We start from the raw sequence: 23,284 nt of genomic DNA, 5'->3' as shown, positions 1-23,284 counted from the left end.
CTTAGGCTACTCACATACTAGGGTTTTTGCATTCCTTCCAAATTTAGATTCCGTTATGAAACTGCGCTATTCAATGTCATTATTGATATTAATTATTAATTAATGGCAAAGATATTTTCTTAATCTTTCATCAGCAAATGCCTTGCAGTTCCTCATCGGAACCAATGAACAGCACGGTGTCTAGGCATCCTTTTCCTGATTTGACTGGTCGTCATCTCCCAGTTTTCCGTTGTTTGACTCGATCTTTTTTTTTTTTTAACTTTTGGTTTTAAGTTTCTAAAATTCATCGGCTTAGATCTTCATGGATATTGGGCTTTAGTCAACTTCAAAGGCCCAATAATTAAGCCCTATCTTATTTTTTTTATAAAATATTTGCTTTAGTTTATTTAACTAGTGCGGTCGTAATTAATTTGGTTGATGAGTTCTAAGATTGTCGATAAAAATAAAAAAATACATATAAAAAAGCAAGAGTAATTTAATTTGTATTCACTTCCAATCAACCAAAGAAGAGATTCATGCTTCTCTATAGCCTTGTCAGCGAAAAGACAAGACAACTTTTAACTGAGAAAAAGTAATTGATGTTACTCTTAATATCTTTTTTTTTTTTTGTTTACAGCTTTTAAAAGATGTTACTCTTTTTGGCCTCCACAGTCCACACCTAAGAACACCGGCAGCTACTACCAGCGAAGATCATTGCATTGCAACCATAGGAAGGCAAGGTCTAAATTTCATTCAAAACCCAGAAACCATTCCATCTCCATCGTTTAGAGCTTCAATATACACTAAACCAAAAGAAAATTTAAAATCCCAAGTGAATCGGAAATGGCGAATGCATCACTCTTCTCTCCTGCAAACCCGCATTTCTTCCAGCCTCTTCTTTCCCGTTTCCAGAGCCACCTCGTACGAAATCTCTCCATCCTCTGAGTTTTCTCTCTCTCTCTCTCTCTCTCTCTCTCTCTCTCTCTCTCCCTCTCTCTCTCTCTCTCTCTCTCTCTCTCTCTCTCTCTCTCTCTCTCTCTCTTTCTGTCTCAGTGAACATATTAGTCTTATGGTTCTGTTTTTCTCTGTCGTAGAAAATTCCTGTGAAGTTCTTCTCCAAGCACATAGAGGGAAAACACGAGGGCAAGACTGTAACTTTGACGTCAGATTCGTCAAAGAGAACTTGGAAAGTGAAGATGGAAGGCCATAGGCTCACCGACGGTTGGAAAGAGTTCGTCAAGGCACATGATCTCCGAATCGGTGACTTTGTCGTCTTCAGACACGAAGGAGACATGTTGTTCCATGTCACTGCTTTAGGAACCGGTTGCTGTGAGATCCAATACGCACCGTCTCTTAGCCACGACAAAGACGAAGAGAGTGATAAAACTGGTATCTAATGGAGTCATCCTTCAATGAGCATTTACATTTCTAGAGACTCTTAAATTCTGTTTCTGAAAAGTTGGATTTTTTTTTTCGGCTTCAGGAGAATCTTCAAGAAAGGAGAATGATTTGAAAAGAGAATCTGATCAGTCTTCATCAGATCTAACATGTTTTAGCCAAATTGTGACTGCTTCAAATCTATCAAGGGCAGTAGTGGTTAGTTCAACAAGTTTCTTTGTTGTTGTTATTGTGTTCCATAAATGGGTTTTAGAGTTTTAAGTACATATGTGGGTATTTATAAACCCCAATGCCATTTGATGATTGATGCAGGGTGTGCCCATAGATTTCGCAAGACGAAACGGTTTGGACAAAGGTAGGCAAAAGATTGTTTTGATGAACAAGAAAGGAATGTCATGGAAATCAGAAGTGAAGACCTCGACGGCTGGTCAGGTTTTCATATGCCGAAACTGGAGAAGTTTTTGCACCGCAAATAAACTAGAAGTTGGAGATTCGTTCAAGTTTCAACTGCTCCAAAACACGGAAACGCCCGTGTTTCAGCTCTGCTCCCTCGCAGAGGTGAAGCGGAAGAAGAAGATTCGATATGCACAGTCTTGCGACAACGACGATGATCTTGACGATGATAAGAACAACATCAGTAAGTTGTGTTCTGTTTTTATTTCCATTAAATTTACCTTTGTTTTGAATATGAGAACGTTTTACTCGTTGTGAATCAGGAAACTTAAAAGATGATGACGTGGGTAAGTCAATGTATAAATGAATCTTGTTTTGTTGGTGCTTCAAGAATATCTACGAGGTCTAATATTTCGGTGTTTACGAAAATAGCAAAGCTACCGGGAAAGAAACAAGTCAAGAAGAGGATTCTTGAAGCAGAGACAGAGTCTTTTTCATCAGATCCGTCTTGTTTTGTAGCACCGATCACAGTTTCGAACCTAAGAGAGAATAGACTGGTTAGTACTTACAGATCACTTGTTGGTTAAACTTTTTGAACCATGAAAGATCGTGTTATTAATTTCTGAACTTTGCAGTTTCTTCCAAGGAAGTTTGTTAGGCCCGATGGTCTGAATAAAAGTAGCAAGAAGATTAGTCTAATTAATGAAGATGCAAGGATATGGACGCTTATTCTGAAGTTTAGAGAATCAACTAGAACGTTTTACATGAGGTCTGGCTGGAGAAGTTTCTGCCGCGAGAATGGGCTTAAACCAGGAGACTCCGCCACGTTTAAACTAGAGAGTAACAGCACGGGAAGGCCTCTTCTCAGTTTCTCCTCTTCAGAATCAAAGTGTGTTTCCAAAAAACATATCAATAAATGGAAGAGAATTGAAACTGGTGAGAGTAGCCAAAGAGTGTCACCACCATCATCATCATCATCATCATCATCATCATCTTCATCATCATCATCATCTTCATCATCATCATCATCTTCATCATCATCATCATCATGTTCACAAAGTGAAAGCCGATTTGTAACACTAAATGTTACACCAGGCACTTTCAAACATTGTAGGATTGTAAGTTAAAGCAACTCTCTTGGAGTAGTTTTGGTCCCCTGTATTTGGTTATTGATGCTTTGTGAAGTGCAGGTAGTAGAAGCTTATTGTCTCCTTTTTGTGCAGTATCTTCCAAAGAGCTTCACTAGGAATAATGGAATGGAAAATGCACAAGGGAAGAACGTTACACTGTTGGACAACCATAGAGTAGAGTGGCCAGTGAATTTAGTGATGCTAAAAGGAAGTAGGAGGATGCACTTGGGTTCAGGGTTAATAGAATTCTTAAGGGCTATTGGCGTTGAGGCATACAAATCGTTTGTGTTGGAGTTGGTTTGGGAAGACAAAACATCTCCTCCTGTGCTAAAATTCTGCTCCAAGGTCAACATCTGACTCTAGTTTGCATCCAAGTTATTAACAAGTATAACCTGTTTTCGTTTTTCATAATCTATGTTGTATGGATCTAGTGTCTAGTTATGAACTAGTAGGTAAGATTGAATGCGTCTCTTTTGGTAAACAAAATGCCTACTAGATGATTCTGTCATATGAATGACAAACTATTTAGGAAATTCACCAGTAAGAAAAGAACATTTAAATTTCTATATATAATCAGCCTTTGTACCAGAAGTCCTTTTGTTTCTTCAACGCATTTGTTTTTGTAATGTTGATCACTGAGAATATTCAACGTTTGAAAAATGAAAAAATATGTGATTCTTAATTCTCTCTTCACTGATTTCTGGTATACTTGGACTTAGATTTGTGCTATTTCAGGGTATTGCTAAATGGTTCAAGACGGTAATATTACAGAACTGCTTGACGTTTGGATTCTCTACAAATTACTCAGACTCTTTGGTTACCGAAACATTATTAGCAAAAAGATACGTGATGTGGTTTTATTACTTTCTTGAATGAAAGAGAATTAAATGAGTCATTAAGAAAAGGTAGATGGAGCTGTCATAAATAAGAGGAGAAATGAAAAAGTAGGTTGACCATAAATAAGAAAGGAAGATGAAGAAGATCTTTCTCCAACTCTAAAAATGGCAAACTCAGTTCTTCAGTCTCCAAGAAACCCACATTTCTTCCAGCCTCTTCTTCCAGGCTTCCACAACTACCTCGTACTTAACCTCACTTGTTCCTCTCTGTATATCTCTCTCAATATATGTTCTCTTTCTTTACGGTGGTGTGTCTCTTTGTTGCAGAACATTCCGTTGAAGTTCTTCTCGAAACACATACAAGGAAGAAACGAGAGAAATACGGCTGAGGTAAGATCTGATGCGTGTAAGAATACTTGGAAAGTCAAGATGGAAGGTCGGAGACTCACTGACGGCTGGAAAGAGTTCACCATCGCACATGATCTTCGAATCGGAGATATTGTCATTTTCAGACATGAAGGAGATTTGGTGTTCCACGTCACTTGTTTTGGACCCAGTTGCACTGAGATTCAATATGATGTACAGCCACAGGACAACATAGGTAAGTTGTGTTCTTGTTTTCTTCCCATGACATTTAATCACCTTTAGCCGTTTTTGAAGATCAAAACGTTTTACTCGTTGTGACTTGTGAATCAGGAAACTTGTCGGAGAAACAGAATCTGAAAACAGAACGAGAGTCTTTTTCATCAGACCAGTCTTGTTTCGTTGCACGTGTAACATGTTCGAATCTACGAGAGGATACAATGGTTGGCACTTCAGATCCATCGTTGATTCCTTTTGAGAGCCATGAATGTTCTCATTATACTCATCTCTTAAAATTTTTAATTTTGCAGTTTCTTCCACGGAAGTTTGTTAGGCCCGACGGTCTGAAGAAAAGTAGTAACAAGATTAGTCTAATAAATGAAGGAGCAAGGACATGGACGCTTATCCTGAAGTTTAGGGAATCAAGTAGAACGTTTTACATGAGGTCTGGCTGGAGAAGTTTCTGCGGCGAGAATGGGCTCAAACCAGGAGACTCCGTCACGTTTAAACTAGAGGGTAATAGCACGGGAAGGCCTCGTCTCAGTTTCTCCTCTTCAGAATCAAAGTGTGCTTCCAAAAAACATAACAATAAATGGAAGAGAGTTGAAACTGGTGAGAGTACCAAAGAGTGTCACCATCATCATCATCATCATCTTCATCGTCTTCATCATCATCTTCATCGTCTTCATCATCATCTTCATCGTCTTCATCATCATCTTCATCGTCTTCATCATCATCGTCAACTTCACTAAGTGAAAGCCGATTTGTAACACTAAGTGTTACTCCAGCCAGTATCAAACATCGCAGGCTTGTAAGTTAAAGCAACTCTCTTGGACTAGTTTTGTCCCCTGTTTTTGGTTAGTAGAAGCTTATTGTCTCCTTTTTGTGCAGTATCTTCCAAAGAGCTTCACTAGGAATAATGGAATGGAAAATGCAGAAGGGAAGGTTTTACTGTTGGACAAGCATGGAGTAGAGTGGCCAGTGAATTTAGTGTTGTCAAAAAGAGATAGAAGGATGCGCTTGGGTTCAGGGTTAAAAGAATTCTTAAAGGCTATTGACGTTACGGCATACAAATCTTTTGTGTTGGAGTTGGTTTGGGAAGACACAACAACTCCTCCTATGCTCAAGTTCTGCTCCAAAGTCAAGACCTGACTCTAATTTGCATCCACATTGTTAACAAGTACGACCTGTTTTAGTGACCTCATAACCTATGTTGTATGATCCAGAGTCAAGTAATGAACTGTATTTCGGTAAGAGTAAATGTCTCTTTTGGAAAACAAAATATCTACTTTGATGATTCTGTCTTATAAATGGCAAACTATTTGGGAATTCACCAGTAAGAAAAAACATCTCAATTTCTATATATTATCAACCTTTTGTACCATAAGTTTTTGTGGAATACTATCTGCATTCTGAATACTATCTGAATATTATTGTAAGCTACAATCTCCTGTGATTGCCAAATGTTGTAACATTCCAACATCATTGAGCGTCGATCATCTCGGTGTCTTTATGTCTCATCAGAGGTTGGGATTTTGTACAAACCGATGGAGTTGAATCTGTAGGGTCTGAACAAGAATCGACAGCCTGGTCTTTTACCTCTGGATCGCAGTTCCCATTTGCTGCATCCTCTTGATGATCTATTACAGATTCATCGATTGAAGTGTTTGACTCGGAATCCAATGTATCAACCCTTTCTACCTCTGCCAAACATTCAGAGGTCATTACAGATGGTGATGATGACAATGACGAAGATGATGCTGATGACCGTGATTCTTGTTCACATTCAGGGTCTTCAATGGTCGTATGGCTGCTACTTCTGCTGTCAATAGCTCCTACCATTGAACTCTCAACAATCTCTTTTTGGCAAGATTTCGCGTCCAATGTGTCTGTTATCTTCTCGTCTTGAACTTCTGATCTCAGACTCGCACACAATGATGATGACCGAGCTTGAATCCTGCATGGCATCAGAAACAAAAAAAAAAAAACACATAACTCACGAGCTCCATGAAAGGATGGTTAATATTTTCATCTAGTACAATCAATTTACTCAACTCTTAATGGTGAAATAAACAGCCCCAAACTTGTGATTACATATTAAATTACACAGAGATCTTAACAACAGAACCAGAAGAGGAGAAAAGCTAACCTGCTGTAGAGGAGCATATAAGCTCTTTGAGAGAGGACATCTTCTAATTCGACACTTTCTATCTGTGAGTATTTTCAAATAAGGTAAGAAGATCCCTCAAAAGTTATGGATTCATGATAATTTCATGCCGGTATATAAACAAAAAGGGCCAACAGTAAATGATTGTTACCTCGGAGTCATCTATTCTATACCAGTTTCCGCAAAAGTCCTTAATGTAGCATATGTAATGGCCGAAGAATGATGCATTCAGCATGTCTAAATGGACAATCACAGCATAGAGTTTATATACATCTGATCCTTCTCCGCCTTCGCTCATGTAAGGGCTAAGATCCAATGTCTCAGGAAAGCTAATTCTTTTGTTCAGTTTTCCATATCTTCCTCCCTGTACATAATTTCACATATGTATTATACACAACCAATTCCAAAAGAATTTAGCAAAAGCAAGGTGAATGTAATAAATACCTGAAATCTTTTTAAGGCAATCGTAAGAATGTTTGGAGCGCGCCGAATCGTAAGACGCTTACATGCCTTTACATAGTCACAACACCTGGACCAAAGGGAAAAAAATGTCAGGCTTTAGAAACATAGTCATTGTCAACTAATCAACCAAAACTATGAAAATAAAGGCTTTTGGATTTAATTTATATACCTATCACATTTGTACATGTTATCTCCGTGAAGCCATTCTTTGGCTGTGAATTGATCAAGACATTCCTCCAAAGACACGGCATCCCCATGAATCTCAACGGTTAAATCCATCAGATTTTCATATTGGTCAGAAACATTATTGCAAACAGTACACTGAACCTGGAAAGTTAAAAAATGCAGCAATCAGAGGAAAAAGCTCCAGAAAGAGAGAAACATCAGAAACTAACTTAAGTTTATCACAGGAAGAATCATGATCTTTTTGAAAAATTAATTTCAAGCTAAAACAAAAGAAGTGGCATGTTGAATTATACCATTTAAAAAGAAATCTGAAAAGAATATCCACTACAGAAAGACGAGTATTATAGGGAATTTTCTAATATCCCAAACATTTCTAGAGCATGAAAATTCATCTGTTTTTTCGCTTGCCTTAATAAGCTGCCTAATAATCTAATGTTACATGAATAATATATGGCAGTTCACAAGAACAGATCAACATCTGCTACTGGGATCAGGAAATATCACCTGTGATTGAAGGAGACCGCCAAATATATGCTGAATAAGCGTTGTTTCTTGAGAACGAGGAGGCACCAACTTTTCTCCACCAAATTCGTCGAGGCAAACAGACTGCATCATATCAATGGCATACCTGAAGTATATGAATCTTAAATCCATGAGTTGTGAGATTCACAGACTACACCAGTAGGATTTAGCTATATTCAAGAGTAATAGATACTGACCTCATGAACTCATGAGCATCCTCTTGTCTCCCATACCCAAAAGTTCCACCAATATTAGTTAGCCTTGAAATAATGTTCATTGGTGAAAAAGGGAACCGACTCTGGCTCGCTCTCTCAACATGGGATTCAAATTCACAGAAAAAGCACCAATCGTTGCGCATACCTGTCAAACAAAAACAAAACATTGAATCAAAGATGAAGTGCATAATGAAAACCAAACGAAAAAGAGTTTGAGGCATTAGTACTAAGAAAAAAACAGAACGTTACATTCTCTCTTGTGGCCTTTTTCTAGCAGGTATGCAACGAGAGGGCGAGTCCAAGAAAGGCATTGTAGAATCACATTCGCAAAACAACTGAAAGAGGATTAAAAAATCTCATATTAAAGGGAGAGAAAAACAAACTCAACCCATTCAACCGATGCATTCAGGCTACATTAAAAACCAGATGAACACAAACCTGTTTCCACAATTCATGAGTCCACACGGAGCCAATTCTGGATTGTCCCAATTAAAGTAATAAAGAAATTCTTCATATGGGAAAAGAACCTGCAGAAAATGTCAAAACAAAAGTACAAATAAGATTTTCACAATCCTCAATCAAACGAGTTTTAACAGAAGACAAAATAAAGAAAGAAAAGAAACATTACTTCTCCTGGCTTCAGGCTACTCTTGTTTCGGCCCCATTCGGGAATCAATGCAATCTTAGACGCAGAACTATCCCCAAACGTAGAAGCTCTAAACCGTAGGCCATTTTTTCCAGATGGTGTTAAGCTAGTAATCCCAACATCCTTACACTTTCTTTGATGACCGGAACTCCAATCTGACTTTTGGCAGTCTGCTGAGCTGATAACAAAGAGACCATAGGGACAAAGGAACTCACTTTAGAATAAGAGGCACTAAAAGTACAAGCTAAAACCAAACTATATAAAAATCATATAAGTTAAGTACGCATAAATGATCTAACCGACAACTTCCAAACCAAGGACTCTTCTGTCGAAAAGCTCAAAACTTTGAAAGAATTACATAATCCCAAGCTCACAGCAAACACTAATCGTCTCCACAGTAAAGCGATCTTTCAACTACGCAAAATTCGAGAAATAAAGGAAGAGACTTGAGGGCATACCAGTATCGAACGGCTTTGCAGCGGGAGCATTTCTTGGTGGAAAATCTCCCACAGACAGAGCAATACTCCGTATCGACCGCCACAAATTCCCTGTCGAAACCTCCGGCGGCGGCGGCTCCGATGTCGAAGTACTTAGCGGCGGTGTTTCTGAGAAAGTAAAATACACCGACGGCGAGGAAGAATAGAGTAGCTATCAGGCGCGTGAAGACAGAGAGATCCACAGGAAATCCAACCTCATGCATCTAATTCGCAAAGAATATAACTTCTCGTAATCATCGATCTCTTCTTACTTCCTTTCTAGTTTCTTCTGTATCTTTTTTTTTTTTTTTGGGAAGAATCACCTTTTTTTTTGTCTCTTGTGTTACTACTACTACCGCTTCATTGATTTTGTTACTTAGTAGAGAAGACAGAGTGTGTTCTATGTTGGATTGGGCCTCTCTCCAATGCAACACTCATTTCAATTCAAAGATTGGACCTTTTATGCTTTTTTTCTTTTGGTTTTGTCTTTATCGACTAGGCTTTCATTCCTTATCAGTTTATCTCCCAATATTTCTATTTTTGGCTGTCGTTTTTCTTTCCTTTTCTTACAAAAACTAAACTCGTAAGAACTGAATGATACACAACAAAATAGTATGAGAACTTTTTTTTTTTTCATTTCTAAGAAAACAAAAGTAAACAAGTTTTTGATCCAAGGAAAAATAATAATAGAGATTACAAAAGTCGCTGGATGATCTTCGTTCCACATTTAAACTTGATGAATTACTTGAGGATGCTGTTTTATTGCCGTTGTATTCTCCTCTCTGTGTATGCCAACATGGAACTGTTAGAAAATAGAGTAGAGCTAATATTGGAACTAAAGATAAATATAAAAACATATCAAACTACACATCATACCTAAGTTGTCGATTTCCTGCAATGAGTCTTCTAGTTTCTGTTCCATTTTCTCGAGCTCTTCACGAAACAGTCTGATACTAGTTAAAGTATCTGCAACGCTCTGTTTCACCTTAGGCACGAGGTCTGAGACAGAGCAAGGATGCGTGTTCTCTAAGTTTCCTTGATTAGCATTGTTAGATGCCCTAGTGCGACGAAAGGGTTCTCCTTCTTCAGCTGCCTTCTCCCTTATCTCATGCTTCGGTCTAGTCTCCTGACTGATCCATCTCTGAACTCGAGCTCGCTTGTGTGTCCGAGCCTGTGCGTCAAATGGTGATTGCTCCATCTGAAAGCACAAATAGTTGTTGTGTAATTTCTTCAAATTACAAAAACCTAAATCTTGGACTGCAAGTTAGTTAACGTTCTTACTAACCTTGGAGCAGAACTTAAGCAAAGGACTTACGCCTCCTCGGATCAACTCCAAAGTTAGAGACTCCCCTGCGCCTACTTCATTCACGGCACAGAAACGTTTCCAGTGTTTACCACTCATAATGTACATTGTTCCACTTCCTTTCTCAACCTTAAGGTTCATCGACCACTCAGCTCGGTTTTTATCCACCAGAATTACCTTCTCCGGCTTGATGAGCCCGTTCGCTCTCGTGAAACTTACCGGTAGATGCTGCAGAAGATTCAGTTTTTGAGAAATTGAATGCGTTGTAGAAACCTGAGGTAGTAGAAGCGTCGAAAAATTACCTGTTTACCGAGATCAAGGCTGTTTGGTGTTGGAGTTAACTTCACAAACCGGTTTTCTAAGGCTTTTTCAGCAATATTATCTTCCACAGACATAGTCTCCTTCTTCCGCTCTGCCTTTGTGCGGCTGCAGAGCCTAAACACAGGCGTATTCGCGTTTTGGAGAAGTTTAAATGTACAAGAATCTCCAGCTTCTAACTTGTTTGCGGTGCAAAAACTTGTCCAGCCTCGAACTATAACAATCCGATAATCCACAAGTGTCTTTTGTTGTGACGGCCATGACCTTCCTTCTTCGTTCATCAAAATTATCTCTTGACTTCCTTTGTTCAAACCATTTCGCTTTGCGAAAGCTGAGGGCACACCCTGCATCATTGGGGATTATATTATCTAGACACTCACACATACTTAGACTGCATGCAAAATAGACTTTATATATGGAATGCAATAACAACAAAGAAACCACTAAACTATATAATTACTAACCACTGTATCTCTTGATAGGTTTGAAGCTGTAACAAATTGTCTAAAACATGTCAGATCTGATGAAGAGTGATTAGATGTTCCTGACAAGTTCGGCTCAACTTCCTTGTCAGATGTTTCTGAACCTGAAAATGAAACGTTTCAAGAATAGGAAGAGTCTTCAGTAAAAACGTAAGTGTAAATTGAACGGTGAAATAATTATATACCTGTTTCACTAGTCTCTTCTTTGTCTTCGTCGCGGCTACCAGACGGTGCGTATTGGATCTCACAGCAACTTGGTCCTAAAGCTGTGACATGGAACAACATGTCTCCTTCGTGTCTGAAAACGACAAAATCACCGATTCGAAGATCATGTGCCCTGACGAACTCTTTCCAACCTTCAGTGAGTCTTTGGCCTTCCATCTTCACTTTCCATGTTTTCTCCGACGCATCTGATCTCAATGTTACAGTCTTGCCCTCGTATTTTCCTTCTATGTGCTTGGAGAAGAACTTCACAGGGATACTCTGCAGGAGACAAAACAGAATCATAAGACTATCAGGAAAACTCTGCAGGAGACAAAATAGAGCCATAAAGACTATCTATACGTTCAAAGAAATAGATACTGAGATTTCTTACAAGGTGGCTATGGGAACCGGTAAGAAGAGGCTGGAAGAAGTGTGGGTTTGCCGGAGAGAAGAGTGATGCATTCTCCATTTCCTATTTGCTTCAACAAACCCAAAAGTTTTCTAGGCGATTCAATGAAAGTTACAATTTCACAAAGGTACCCAAAAGTTCTCTTCTCTTGTTTCACAATAAATGAATTGTGAGAGACTTAAATTTCTTTCACAATTTTCAAAACTTAAGATGAATATTTATTGAAAATTGATAAAAGATAATGCTTAACAAAATTTAAACAAATGACTAGATTAGACATTCTTGAAATCCTTAGATTTAATTAAAAACTTTGGGGTGAGAGAGGCTCGAACTCTCGACCTCAGGATCACTCAGTAGCTATGAGACCTACGCGCTAGCCAACTGCGCCACCACCCCTTTGATGTTTAGGTTCCTAATTTGTTATTTCAATATAAACGCATCTCAATATACATAACCATAAGACAATCCGCTGTGAAAGGTAATACATTGAATCGAAACAAGTGAAATTTACAGATCCGAATATAAAATGGTCTTTTAAAAGATGGCCATTCATAATTATTCATAATTTCTCTTGAAAGATGGCCAAACTATGTATATGAGTAATGCCTTGATCACAAATTAAAAAAGAGGAACAAAAATCGAATATAAAATGGTCCTTTTAACTAAAAGAGCATAAATTAAGAAACACACGTCGAAAGTGGTTGTGTAACCATGTCATGGATGCAACAACTGAAATATGAACTAGAACCAACTCTTTTGAATTCCGGAGACGCAAAAAGAACACAAAACTAGAAAGATGATTCTCAAACTTTATTAAGCAGTAACGGTGGGCTTGGCAGCAGCAGAAGAGAGTCTCGACCTCTTCTTAGCCAAACTCTCACTCCTCCTGTCACGCTGTTCCTTCAACCTCGAGGCAAGAAGCTTCTGGTACTCAGCAGCATCAGAGTTAGCCTTTGCAATCCTCTTCTTCTTGTCAGCGATTCTAGCTCTCTTCCTCTGAAGAGTCAATGGAGTGACAAGCCTCTGGATCTTAGGCGCTTTGCTCACTTCCTTGCCTGTTTACAAACCCCAAAACAGAAGAAAACAAGTTTCAGAGACCAAAATATTAATTCTCAAGTTCGTTTTTTGGGATTATTTCGATTTTCTCTCACCTTTCTTGTTTGTGAATTTGCGGCGGTAAGTGTTGACGTACTTCCTCACATCATCTTCCTTCGAGAGGTTAAACAGTTTACGGATCTTGGACGCTCTCTTAGGTCCTCTCATTCTTGGCTTCTCGGTATCGGTAAGCCCAGGAAGATCATTCTCACCCTTCTTAACAATGACAAGGTTAAGAACAGAGAGATCATGGCTCACAATGCAGCCACGAACAGACTTTCTTCTCCTCTCTCCAGTCCTCCTTCCGTGTCCCCTGAAGCAAGGTGTTCCTGCTCATGCAAAACTCAAAATTATGTAAATCCACATCAAAACACACACACACACACAAATATAAATGTAAAAGTGTAAAGAGAGAAGCTGATAAATTTACCTCGGTGAAGCAAAAGGCGAACACGGCCTGGAGTTAGAACTCCCTGCTTCATTGGGAAACCTTGCTTATCGCACCCACCCATGATCTTGAAAACGTATCCCTTGAACTCCTGCAATTACAGCAAAATTTTCATCTTTTGCTTGGAAAGTATAAATCTCACACAATCATGGGATTAAATAAGATGGGATGAAAGTGAACCTCGCCCAAAGCATCTCCGCTGACTTCTTGGGAGAGTCTCTTATCATAAAACGCACGGCTGCATCAACACATGTCAAAGCTCAATAACTATTTATATCCATAGCCCATATAATACTTCAACTAGAATCCGACATGTTCTGTTTTGAACATAGAAGAACACTGAACAAGGCACGGTCTTACAGTTTCTGTTCATCGTCGATCTCAAGCTTCTTCTGGCAACCAGTCGTCGGATTGGCGACGTTAAGCTGAAATACGGGAACATGATTAAAATGAGCAAATGTTAATCATAGAAAATGTCAATCAGTGACGTCTAGCATGAGCAAAATGATCTACTCGCCTGTGAAATAGCTGTAAGAGGGAATTTAAACACACAGATGGAAAATGAATTTGGAAGAAATGCAAAAGCTTATTGTAACCCGGCAAAATCTGCTGTCCAAATTTTCACTAGCGTTCTAGAATTCAAAAGCCTATGTTTAACAAGAGCTTTATACTCAAAATTTCGATAATAAATCTACGGAAACAGAAAAAACAATAGAAAATCATGCTAGATGTCACTGAACTGTATAAAAATCCGAAGAAAAATCATTTGAAGAAATGAGCAAAAATGATCTACTCGCCGTTGCGTACCTTCATCTTCTCAGGTCGACTATGAACACAAGAGAAAAACGGCTTTGGCAATCGACGCTTAGGGTTTTCAACAATTGCAAAGCTAGCAATTTATACGACAAATAAGGTTTATTTGGTTTGATTCTAATGGGCCGTTTGGCCCACTTAGTGTCTTTTTTTTTTCTAAAAAAGTGGTTTATCTTTGACAAAATAAGCGTCCGTTGCTAGACGAAATGGACTCTGGATTGTTTTTCTTGTTATTGAAATGCTTTTCGATTTCGGTTCTTCGGTGTAGATTCTGGGTTTATACTGCGCCGAATGTTTGACTTGGTGGTTCTCGGGAAACGAATCGAGCTAAGGGTAGATTTTCCTCTGTAACAAGCTCTTTCCTTGCGCCTTTTTCTTTTGAATGCATAATTTTTGCTGATTCGCTATTATGGTGTTTATACTTTATAGGTAAGGTCATAACGAGAGCAGAATTTAAAACCTTATATATCACAGTAGACAATGATCATCAGGAACCAAGGAAATGTGTCTTCTTGTTTGGAAGTTCAGACAATTCCTTTAAACAAACATATGGTTATTATTATTGCAAGGAAAATGAAGTAGGTGCTAGTTTTGACTGCCATTGTTTGATGAGTTTGCTTCTTCAGGTTTATTCTCTGGCACGCTTGGGATTGAGGAGAATTCACGTTTCGTCACTTTGTTTATGTATGAATTTTGATCTGGCTCAAGGAATCTATCCCACAATGGTCGTGGTGGGTTTCTTTGATCTGGCTTCTCCTTCAAGAAATGAAACACAAATTTCCCCAATGCTATAGCACAAGCTGTGGCGGCAGCAAGAAACAACACCCAAAAACTATCAAAGCCGAGTTGGCGGAAGGATTCATCTGGATTTGGGTTGGGGTTGGTGAGTGGATCTGGGCAACTTTCATCAGTTTTCTTGAACCATGAGTTCTCGAGTTGGATTGCCTTGTTCGACTCTTCCACTTTTAGAATGGCCCTTGAAACATCAGCCACTAGAGGAGATCCAATGGGAAAGACCTGCAAAAAAAAAGAAAAACTTATGGTCTTTAGCATCAGGTGCATCATGACCGGAAGAGAGAGTTTGATGCAAAAGTTTAAGGACTTACGAAGCCTAATCCATCAACCTTGAATGGTGTTTGAACCATTTTATACTTATTACAGTGTTGTCCGAGAAAAAGTCTCACATACGGCACTTCCATGAAAACAGCAGAAATTCCACCCTTTGCTGGTCCTTTGCTCAGTAGCTTGTCACAGTTTTCTAGAGACCCATAGGTTTTGAGATTAGCATCTGAGAAACGTGATTCTCTGAGTCTTTCCAAAATGAAGGTACTCTTTTGATATCCCACATGTTCTCCTTTTGCCAGCAAGCTATTTATGTTGGTTATCGTTGGATGAAGCTGTTGTGATGTAAGAAGCGATGCCAAACTAGCTGTGTAACTCTGAGTCAACACAAGTACTAAGAAGTACCAAATGATAACCACGAGTCTTGCCCAGAAGCTAAGCACTCTTTCTCCTGTTGATGCATTGGGATGTAAAGCAAGATGATGTTAGGAAATAGGTGCGGCACTAAAGTATATGAAAAAACTTAGCTCTGGTATTGTAATGTAAAGGAGAGAGTGAGCATACTCGGCGCAAAGACCATAATGGAGAAAGCAAACCAGAAAATGGTGCTTATTTGATACTCTCCAGGCCCAGCAAAATCTGGGTTTACCCTGTGTTCAAGAACCCATACGACAAGGCCAACAATGAAAAAGGACACAAGGCTGATTAGCCAAAGCACCCATGTCAAAGGCATCAGAAATATGGTGCTGCTTCTTTTAACATGGTCTTTAACAGGGACGACCAGACCTACACCTGATGGTGTGTATGGCAATGAGAAGTCAACATACTTTGACCTATTTGCCGATATTGTTGTATCTGCCACCACAGCATCATATTTCTGCTCCAAACATAAAGAACATGGACATTGTTTAGAACAATAAAGCTTAGTGAAGGTTCGGCATAAAAAGAAGAAATGGTTGGTATGTTTCACCCCGAGATACACTTGGTAGACTAAAGTCTCATAATCGACATCTTCTACCGGAATAAAGTCATAGGAAACATCATAGGGCATCGCTTTAATAACAGCCTCGAAGTAGTCGATGCAGAATCCACTGAAAATTGTTGAATTGGTGATAGGATCTCTTGTAGCCTTAACAAATTCATCGAATCCGCTATTAGTTGGGACTCCAATCTTCAGCCTTTTCCCATTTGTTGGGATCTCCCATCCTTTGGGTACAGAGTTGGTATCTCCAGGCCATAGAATTGGTCTGAGGCGATCTTGCCAAGAAGAGAAAGTGGTCGCGGTACCTTGTTTTTGGTCTACGTTCTTCAAAAGACCATGTTCTTTGGTCCAGAATCCTAAGGTGCTTTCTCCGTGCTCATTCACGTTAACAATCTCAAACACCGAAGGCTGCAGTTCTCCATTGATTAATTGGAAATCACCAGCAAGTCCTTTGAACCGAACTCTAGAAAGTGTCTGGAGAAGTTTTGGACCATATTGAGATACACCTAGATTTTGAAGTTCAGACATGTTCCTCATGGCATCTGTCTTGACAAAAGTCAAATTTGATGTCCCAGCTTCTTCGATGGCCATTGCCAGTGCAGTGGTGGCATCATAAGCCCACAATCCATACACGCTCAGGTCGGAAATCGGGAATCTCTTCTTCCACCGAGTTCTAAACGTTTCAAGCTCTTCGGATCTTGGGACATAAGTCTTTACACCCAATACCCCTCGCATTGTTTCAGTTTCTGTCTCGTTCATGATACTCAGAACATCGGTTATCGCGTTTGTTAGGATCCAAACATAACCTTGTTTCATCAAACCGATTTCCTTAGCTTTGGCAAAAAATCTTGAGGCAAGGAATCTAACAATGTGGACAACAAATACTCTAGTGGGTAGAGTCATCATTCGGAGAAGTTCCACTGATATTTCATCATCCGTGGCATTGGGAGAGATCACTGTCCTATATGGTATACGAACGTTAATCTCTTGCAGCGCATCGGTAAGATGAGGCATTATACCTTCTCCGAAGGTGTTGTCAACGTACACAGGTGCAACCTCTCTCCACCCAAAAAGTTTGATGATTGCTTTAATGGCGTGCACTTGAGATGAATCATCATATGTAGCCCGAAAGAAGTATTTACTACGTATGGAGGCTAGGAAGGGACTTGTTGCAGAATATGAAAGAATCGGCACCTGAGATTTTTGTCCCATCTCAATCACGAATTGAGCCTGCATCGAAGTCCATGGCCCTAGGATCGCTTTCACTTCCTTGTTTGTTATCAGATCAAGAGCTGTGACAAAGTCAATATCAAGGAAAGTTCTGTTATGCAAAAAAAAAAAAAAAAAAAAACTTGGAAGAGACAGCATAAATGTATACAAGAACTGTGCATATGAACTGATGGTTAATGACACATATATTAGCTCAGTGCATGCGTGTACCTGCTGCTGCTGCAGTAACAACATCGTTTTTGGAGTCAACAATGGTGGTTACAAGCCTTGTCCGGGTTTTTGGATGAGAAGAGTAGAAATCAGAGAGAGACATGTTGATACAGAGCAAGGTCGTGTTGGAGTGTGCCAATCCGACATCGTTCACGATTCCCACTTTAACATCAGTTGCCGTATTCTGTCCTTGTCCGACTTTCATCAAGATCAAGACGATGAAAAAGAAGAGAACAAGGCTGTTTTCCCTTTTCATTTTTCTCTCCTTCTTCTTCTTGGTGGTCGATATGGTATGCTATTTTCTTGCAGAGTGAGATGCTTTGGAGATTTGGGTAGTGGAGAAGTCCTGATATGGTAAATTACGTTATTGAGTGTATCACACTCCAACAGGATAATATTTTTAATCAAGGGAATGAACTTGTCTTCTAATATTCTGATTTAGTAAACGATTAATGTCAACTGTTGCCAAGGGGGAGACTTCGTCCAATGCATTTAAAACCATATAGATTATAAATTCTGTCTCAGCTAATCTCAGTTTACTCTTGCTCTCACATTCTCTCTCTCTGGAGAACAATTCTTCCCAATAGAAAAAAAGACGAAGTTTTGTTTCATTTATCGCATGCATAACTGACATGAAAATCTCAGACACCGTCTGGAGAACAATTTTTTTTTGACATTTCAAATGTCTTTTTTTAACGATATAGTAGATGGATTTTCTCTGTTCCCCGCACAAATTGATGACATTTTATTTGCTGAATATTTTGTCCCGGTAAGTTCAAACGTTGACGGGAACTCTCGACAAGATTCCGACCTGAAGACATCTAACCAGACGCAACAGGTGAAACGCTGTCAACAAGCTGAATTTGTTTTTTCTCGATCCTCTCTCCTGCAAATCTGAGGTATACTTAATACTTGCAAGTTTTAAAGCTAACTTGACAGATACGGCAAGTACTTGCACATCAAGCAACGACTTTGTTCGTATGTACATATATATACATACATAGAGCGGGAGAAAATGTGTTCAGACACCACAGGCTTCTCTCTCTCGAGTTGCAAACAGTCTCAAATAGAGTTTGATGCAATACAGATTTTTTTATTTTTTTGGGTAATAATTTGGTACAGAACTTAAGCACAAGACTTGAATCTTTCTCCCAACCGAGTTTCATAACAAATGACTTTCCTATCTCGAAGCCTTGAACTTCACAGAATCCCTCTGCAGACTTTTCTTAATATCGATCCTAAGATGCACCACCCAGTACCTCTTTTCTTATGCAATTTCCTTTTTCTTATACATGTACTTCAGGTAATTAATATAAACAATTCATTATCCCCTTTATATATAAATTGTAACATAATTTTGACAAACTTTTAGACGTTACCTAGCTAGTATCCACAAACGATTATTGTAACCAAATTCAAGTACTTTTATATAGAAGGCCACATATTTTCAAATGTGCGGTAGGCCACTTAAAAATGAAGGGAAGGCTCTGAATTATTAAGCAACAAACATATGCACAAATAAATTACTTCTCTTTGCCTGTCTCCATCGTTATCGTTAGCTGTTGCGCGTGCCCATCGGTCGTTACGAGACTTCTTCCCAACAATGAGATTGATTAGCTACAGTGCTCGTCATGAATTACATTTCGATATTTTATACTGTTGACATGTTTAAATTTAGAAATTTCTCTTTTAATCGAAAAAAAAAAAACATTTCTTTTAAAATCAGAAATTAGGCAAAAGGTCTACAAATGTAGATAAAGATAATGCTTTCATTAATCCCCATGTAAATTAAATATTAGGTTAAAATATGGGAAATCTTGGGACATTGGTAATCAAACCACATGTCGGTATTTTCTCCTATAAAATGGCACAAAGTCTAAATGTTGAAACCACCCTTTCTTTTCATTGATATCTCTAATATTCTTCAATTTTCCAACCAACAAATTAACAACAATGACAAACTATCTTCAAGAGCCCTTAACCAAAGAAGAAGAACAAGTTGACGAAGAAATGACGAGCTTGCAAGCGTTGAGAATCACGATGAGCACATTGGCTTTCCCCATGGTTTTCAAAGCTGCCTTGGAGCTAGGCGTTCTCGACACGATTGCTGCCTTCGGTAATAACGCGTGGCTCTCGTCTTCCGAAATAGCTTTTGGTCTCCCTACTAAGCCCACCAGCCCAGAGGCGCCAGTGTTGCTAGACCGGATGTTACGGTTACTCGTCAGCCACTCGATCTTGAAATGTCGTATAGTTGAATCCGGAGAAAACGATCGAACCGGAAAGACCCAAATGGTATATGCCGCTGGACCAGTTTGCACGTTTTTCTTAAACCGTGGTAATGACTCAGGCTCTCTCAAGTCCTTGTTCATGTTGCTCCAAAGTCAAGTATTTTTTAAGACTTGGTACGTACTTTTCATTATTGGCAAATAAGCCTCATTAGTGGTTGATCCTCAATTATATTAAACCGGTTAATAAGTCAATTTATTTTCAAGACTTGGTACGTACTTCATTATTGGCAAATAAGCCTCATTAGTGGTTGATCCTCAATTATATTAAACCGGTTAATACTCTTCTAACTAAAGCAAATTGCGATATACGCATATATTGACTGAACAACTGGTATTTTTTTTTTGGGTGCATAGGACTAATCTGAAGGATGTGATACAAGAAGAAAAAGATGCATTCAGTTCTGCTCATGGTATGGGACTCTTCGAATATATCGGTTTGGATGAACAATTCGCTGGTATGTTTAACCAGGCAATGTCAGAATCTTCTACTATGATCATGAAGAAAATTTTAGAAGTTTACCGAGGATTCGAAGATGTAAAGACTTTGGTGGATATTGGAGGAGGAACTGGCACCGTACTAAATCTCGTCACTTCCAAGTATCCACAAATAAAGGGTATCAATTTCGACTTAGACGTGGTTTTAGCTCGTGCTCCTCTTTATCCAGGTACAACACTAGTTAATAAGTTGCATTTTCAAGTGCTTCTTTTTCGAAGACCCTCTTAAAGATATTGTTTTTATTTTGTTAAAGGTGTGGAGCATGTGTCAGGAGATATGTTTATAGAAGTTCCAATAGGAGATGCTATCTTCATGAAAGTAAGTGTATACCTTAACTAATATATAATTCCATGATTAACCAATTATTTGAGATGGAAAATTGAATTGCAGTGGATTCTGCATGACTGGACGGACGAAGATTGTGTAAAGATCCTAAAAAACTGTTGGAAGAGTCTTCCGGAAAAGGGAAAAGTAATAGTAGTTGACATTGTTACACCAATAGAACCAAAGAATGACGACGTTTTCTCTAGCATTGTTTTCAGCATGGATATGTTGATGTTAACACAATGCTCCGGTGGTAAAGAGAGGTCTTTTTCTCAGTTTGAAGCTTTAGCCTCTGCTTCAGGTTTTCTTGACTGTGAAATCATTTGTCTTGCTTATACATATTCTGTTATCGAATTCCACAAATAGATTCAAAGTGTACCAAAAAAAAAAATTAGCAAGTCTTGGTTCTGTGAGTGGAAATGATGAAGTCTTAAATGGTTTTTATATTTTTCGTAATAAAGATTTTTTGTATTGGTTGTTTGGTTTTTCATTCAAGATTGTTGTATTTGTTTTTGTTTTTTTTTTCATTCAAGATTTTTATAATATAATCCTGATCAATGTAAGATAATGTGTTTTGCGCATTAAGGCTGTATTTGGGACATTGTACTTTATGCTCGAGCAGAGTTTTAGCTTTTGTCAGAAACGTTCATAGGACAAGACTAGTACTTTTTTTGGTCGGAAAAGTGTCAAATACTGAAAAACTTTTATCAGTGACCTCATAAACCTCACTTTAACGATTAACTCTAAACATCATTGAAAACCTTCAAAGATAAAATCGACATTCCAACTAAATTAACAAATCCTTAATCGCAGTTTTATCAGATTTAGATAAACAAACAGCCATAAGACTTGGTTGTCAATAATCCTCAGACAGAGATCGATTCAATCTTCGAACAAAACTTCAGAACAGGAATGGTATCTTCCCAAATCAACTCCAACTTGAAAGGCTGGCCAATCTTAAATACGTCATTAGCTTTACAAAAATCTTTCCATCCTTTTCCCAATCCTCTTCTTCCATAGTTTGGTCCATCCTTCGTTAACTTCGTTAACCGCTTCACACCATGTTTATCCTTCAGAATTATCTCCTCGTGTTTGTTAATCCCGTTGATCTTCACGAAATTTATAGGAAGTATCTGAAAAAAATTTCCAAAACCAAATAAAAAGGACAGATAAATCAAGAACAGAGAGAAACCAGAAATAAAAACATAAATCAGAAGATCTTGCTTACAAGTTTCGAGTGTCGCATATTGTAATGTGTGAGAATGATTGTGACAAATCGGTTTTGCCTTGAAGATGATGAAGCAACCCATATAGGACGCCTCTTTATCTTCTTCTTGCCCATGTATTTGCTCATTAGCTCCGAACACTCTTCTTCAGGACAGATACAGATCATTGGAGTTGATCTCCCGTCTCCAACCAGATTAAACAGGATTGAATCTCCTGCTTTTCGTTTGTTCTCACGGCAGAATCTCGTCCAGCCTCCTCCGATGTAATAACTTGTGTCTGATTCTCTAAATCTCAAACTCAAAGTCCAAGATTTTCCCTCTTCGTTCACTACTATCATCTTGTGACATCCTCTGTTCAGAGCATTCGAGCTCGTAGCTTCCATTGGAAGACGCTGCAAACCCCAATCCCCAATTATATACATCATGAACATGGTTTATAAGTGTAAAATAGAAGAAAGTACTCACAAGTTTGTCCGATTTTATATTTGAAGCTGTGACTTCTGCTACAAAACAGTAGTCGAATGATAAAGAAGACTTTGGCTCTGTTTTGGGTTTTAGAGTCTTCTTCCTCAAAACATTTCCTGATACATTAGAAACAGTTTCCTTTTTATATCAAAAAGATTTCAACAAAACGCCATCTTCTCTCGGTGATTCTCTGATTCAAACTATAACTAAGACAGAAACACAACTTACTAATATTGTGCTGATTCTCATTGTCATTGTCGTCATCGTCACTCCTGTCGTCTTCTTCCTTGATGATGTTAGCTTGTGTATACTGAATCTCACAACAGCTAGGACCGAAAGGAGTGACATTAAACACCATGTCTCCTTCGTGTTTGAAAACAACGATGTCCCCGATTCGAAGGTCATGTGCTGTGGTGAAGTCTTTCCAGCCTCCAGTTAATCTCCGGCCGTCTAGTTTCACTTCCCAAGTTATCTCTGAAGCGTCCGATCTCAGTTTCGCAGTCTTCAAATCGTTTTTTCCCTCTATGTGCTTTGAAAAGAAGGCAACAGGTATTGTCTGCAACCAACAAGAGGCAAAAATTAAACAAACCACAACATATTCTGAAAGAGAAACAGAAACAGAGAGATACAGAGGCTGAGACTGAGACAGAGAGAGAAAGGGTACGAAGTTAGTGTCGAAACCCGGAAGAAGAGGCTGAAAGAAATGTGGGTTTGTGGGAGATTGAAGTGGTGGATTCGCCATCTCAGACTACAACTCAAACGAAATCTTTGAAACTTTTTCCTGGGCAGGAATAAAAGACTAAACTTTGTTCTTGGATTCTTAGATAATAATATGTCGAGTGCTATAAAACATATTTTGGTTCAAAGTTGTTTACTTTATATTAAAGGTTTAGTTGCTTTTCGAGACTTATTTTTTGTCTTTCATCATGGATTTCGA

At 38.6% G+C, this 23,284-nt stretch overlaps 8 protein-coding genes and 1 non-coding gene across 9 annotated transcripts; 3 read left to right on the top strand and 6 right to left on the bottom strand.

Annotated features, from left to right (window-relative positions):
• Positions 1-559: 559 nt before the first annotated feature.
• LOC18030221 (B3 domain-containing protein REM6) lies at positions 560-3,473 on the top strand. Its single transcript, XM_024148661.1, has 8 exons — positions 560-900; positions 1,074-1,368; positions 1,463-1,575; positions 1,690-2,014; positions 2,094-2,117; positions 2,203-2,327; positions 2,406-2,888; positions 2,994-3,473. Exons 1-8 carry the CDS (start codon positions 823-825, stop codon positions 3,255-3,257), a joined length of 1,707 nt encoding a protein of 568 aa, XP_024004429.1. The 5' UTR covers positions 560-822; the 3' UTR covers positions 3,258-3,473.
• A 365-nt stretch (positions 3,474-3,838) lies between these two features.
• Positions 3,839-4,961, top strand: LOC18030220 (B3 domain-containing protein REM7). The gene is given in 5 exon segments (XM_024148837.1): positions 3,839-3,979; positions 4,064-4,337; positions 4,433-4,542; positions 4,630-4,782; positions 4,784-4,961. Coding segments are annotated over 5 exon segments (663 nt in total). The 5' UTR covers positions 3,839-3,901; the 3' UTR covers positions 4,832-4,961.
• A 693-nt stretch (positions 4,962-5,654) lies between these two features.
• On the bottom strand, positions 5,655-9,315 carry LOC18030219 (ubiquitin carboxyl-terminal hydrolase 18). Its single transcript, XM_006412508.2, has 11 exons — positions 8,975-9,315; positions 8,499-8,694; positions 8,309-8,397; positions 8,120-8,205; positions 7,853-8,015; positions 7,638-7,761; positions 7,117-7,274; positions 6,930-7,014; positions 6,637-6,849; positions 6,468-6,529; positions 5,655-6,275 (listed from the first exon to the last, which is right to left on the bottom strand). Exons 1-11 carry the CDS (start codon positions 9,214-9,216, stop codon positions 5,801-5,803), a joined length of 1,893 nt encoding a protein of 630 aa, XP_006412571.1. The 5' UTR covers positions 9,217-9,315; the 3' UTR covers positions 5,655-5,800.
• Positions 9,316-9,751: 436 nt separating this feature from the next.
• Positions 9,752-11,768, bottom strand: LOC18030218 (B3 domain-containing protein REM8). The gene is made up of 6 exons (XM_024148833.1): positions 11,691-11,768; positions 11,281-11,578; positions 10,598-10,677; positions 10,278-10,523; positions 9,869-10,190; positions 9,752-9,774 (listed from the first exon to the last, which is right to left on the bottom strand). Exons 1-6 carry the CDS (start codon positions 11,766-11,768, stop codon positions 9,752-9,754), a joined length of 1,047 nt encoding a protein of 348 aa, XP_024004601.1.
• Positions 11,769-12,019: 251 nt separating this feature from the next.
• TRNAM-CAU lies at positions 12,020-12,104 on the bottom strand. The gene is given in 2 exon segments: positions 12,020-12,055; positions 12,067-12,104. It is a non-coding gene; the product is annotated as a tRNA-Met (tRNA).
• A 222-nt stretch (positions 12,105-12,326) lies between these two features.
• Positions 12,327-14,134, bottom strand: LOC18030217 (40S ribosomal protein S6-1). The gene is made up of 6 exons (XM_006412506.2): positions 14,059-14,134; positions 13,612-13,676; positions 13,432-13,489; positions 13,234-13,342; positions 12,860-13,132; positions 12,327-12,763 (listed from the first exon to the last, which is right to left on the bottom strand). The coding sequence occupies exons 1-6, from the start codon at positions 14,062-14,064 to the stop codon at positions 12,522-12,524; spliced, it is 753 nt and encodes a 250-aa protein (XP_006412569.1). The 5' UTR covers positions 14,065-14,134; the 3' UTR covers positions 12,327-12,521.
• A 515-nt stretch (positions 14,135-14,649) lies between these two features.
• LOC18030216 (glutamate receptor 2.1) lies at positions 14,650-17,804 on the bottom strand. Its single transcript, XM_006412505.2, has 5 exons — positions 17,549-17,804; positions 16,097-17,400; positions 15,691-16,003; positions 15,171-15,577; positions 14,650-15,081 (listed from the first exon to the last, which is right to left on the bottom strand). The coding sequence occupies exons 1-5, from the start codon at positions 17,802-17,804 to the stop codon at positions 14,650-14,652; spliced, it is 2,712 nt and encodes a 903-aa protein (XP_006412568.1).
• A 1,697-nt stretch (positions 17,805-19,501) lies between these two features.
• LOC18030215 (indole glucosinolate O-methyltransferase 1) lies at positions 19,502-21,022 on the top strand. The gene is made up of 4 exons (XM_006412504.1): positions 19,502-19,950; positions 20,191-20,501; positions 20,586-20,650; positions 20,723-21,022. Exons 1-4 carry the CDS (start codon positions 19,502-19,504, stop codon positions 21,020-21,022), a joined length of 1,125 nt encoding a protein of 374 aa, XP_006412567.1.
• Positions 21,023-21,350: 328 nt separating this feature from the next.
• Positions 21,351-23,179, bottom strand: LOC18030214 (B3 domain-containing protein REM7). The gene is made up of 5 exons (XM_024148832.1): positions 23,012-23,179; positions 22,576-22,903; positions 22,348-22,463; positions 21,885-22,274; positions 21,351-21,789 (listed from the first exon to the last, which is right to left on the bottom strand). The coding sequence occupies exons 1-5, from the start codon at positions 23,087-23,089 to the stop codon at positions 21,523-21,525; spliced, it is 1,179 nt and encodes a 392-aa protein (XP_024004600.1). The 5' UTR covers positions 23,090-23,179; the 3' UTR covers positions 21,351-21,522.
• Between the last annotated feature and the right edge of the window lie 105 nt (positions 23,180-23,284).

Source organism: Eutrema salsugineum, unplaced genomic scaffold (genome assembly GCF_000478725.1).
Source record: "Eutrema salsugineum unplaced genomic scaffold, Eutsalg1_0 scaffold_1, whole genome shotgun sequence".
Classification (NCBI taxonomy): domain Eukaryota; kingdom Viridiplantae; phylum Streptophyta; class Magnoliopsida; order Brassicales; family Brassicaceae; genus Eutrema; species Eutrema salsugineum.
Note: the sequence above shows the minus strand (reverse complement) of the source record. Positions and strands in the feature narration are given on the sequence as shown.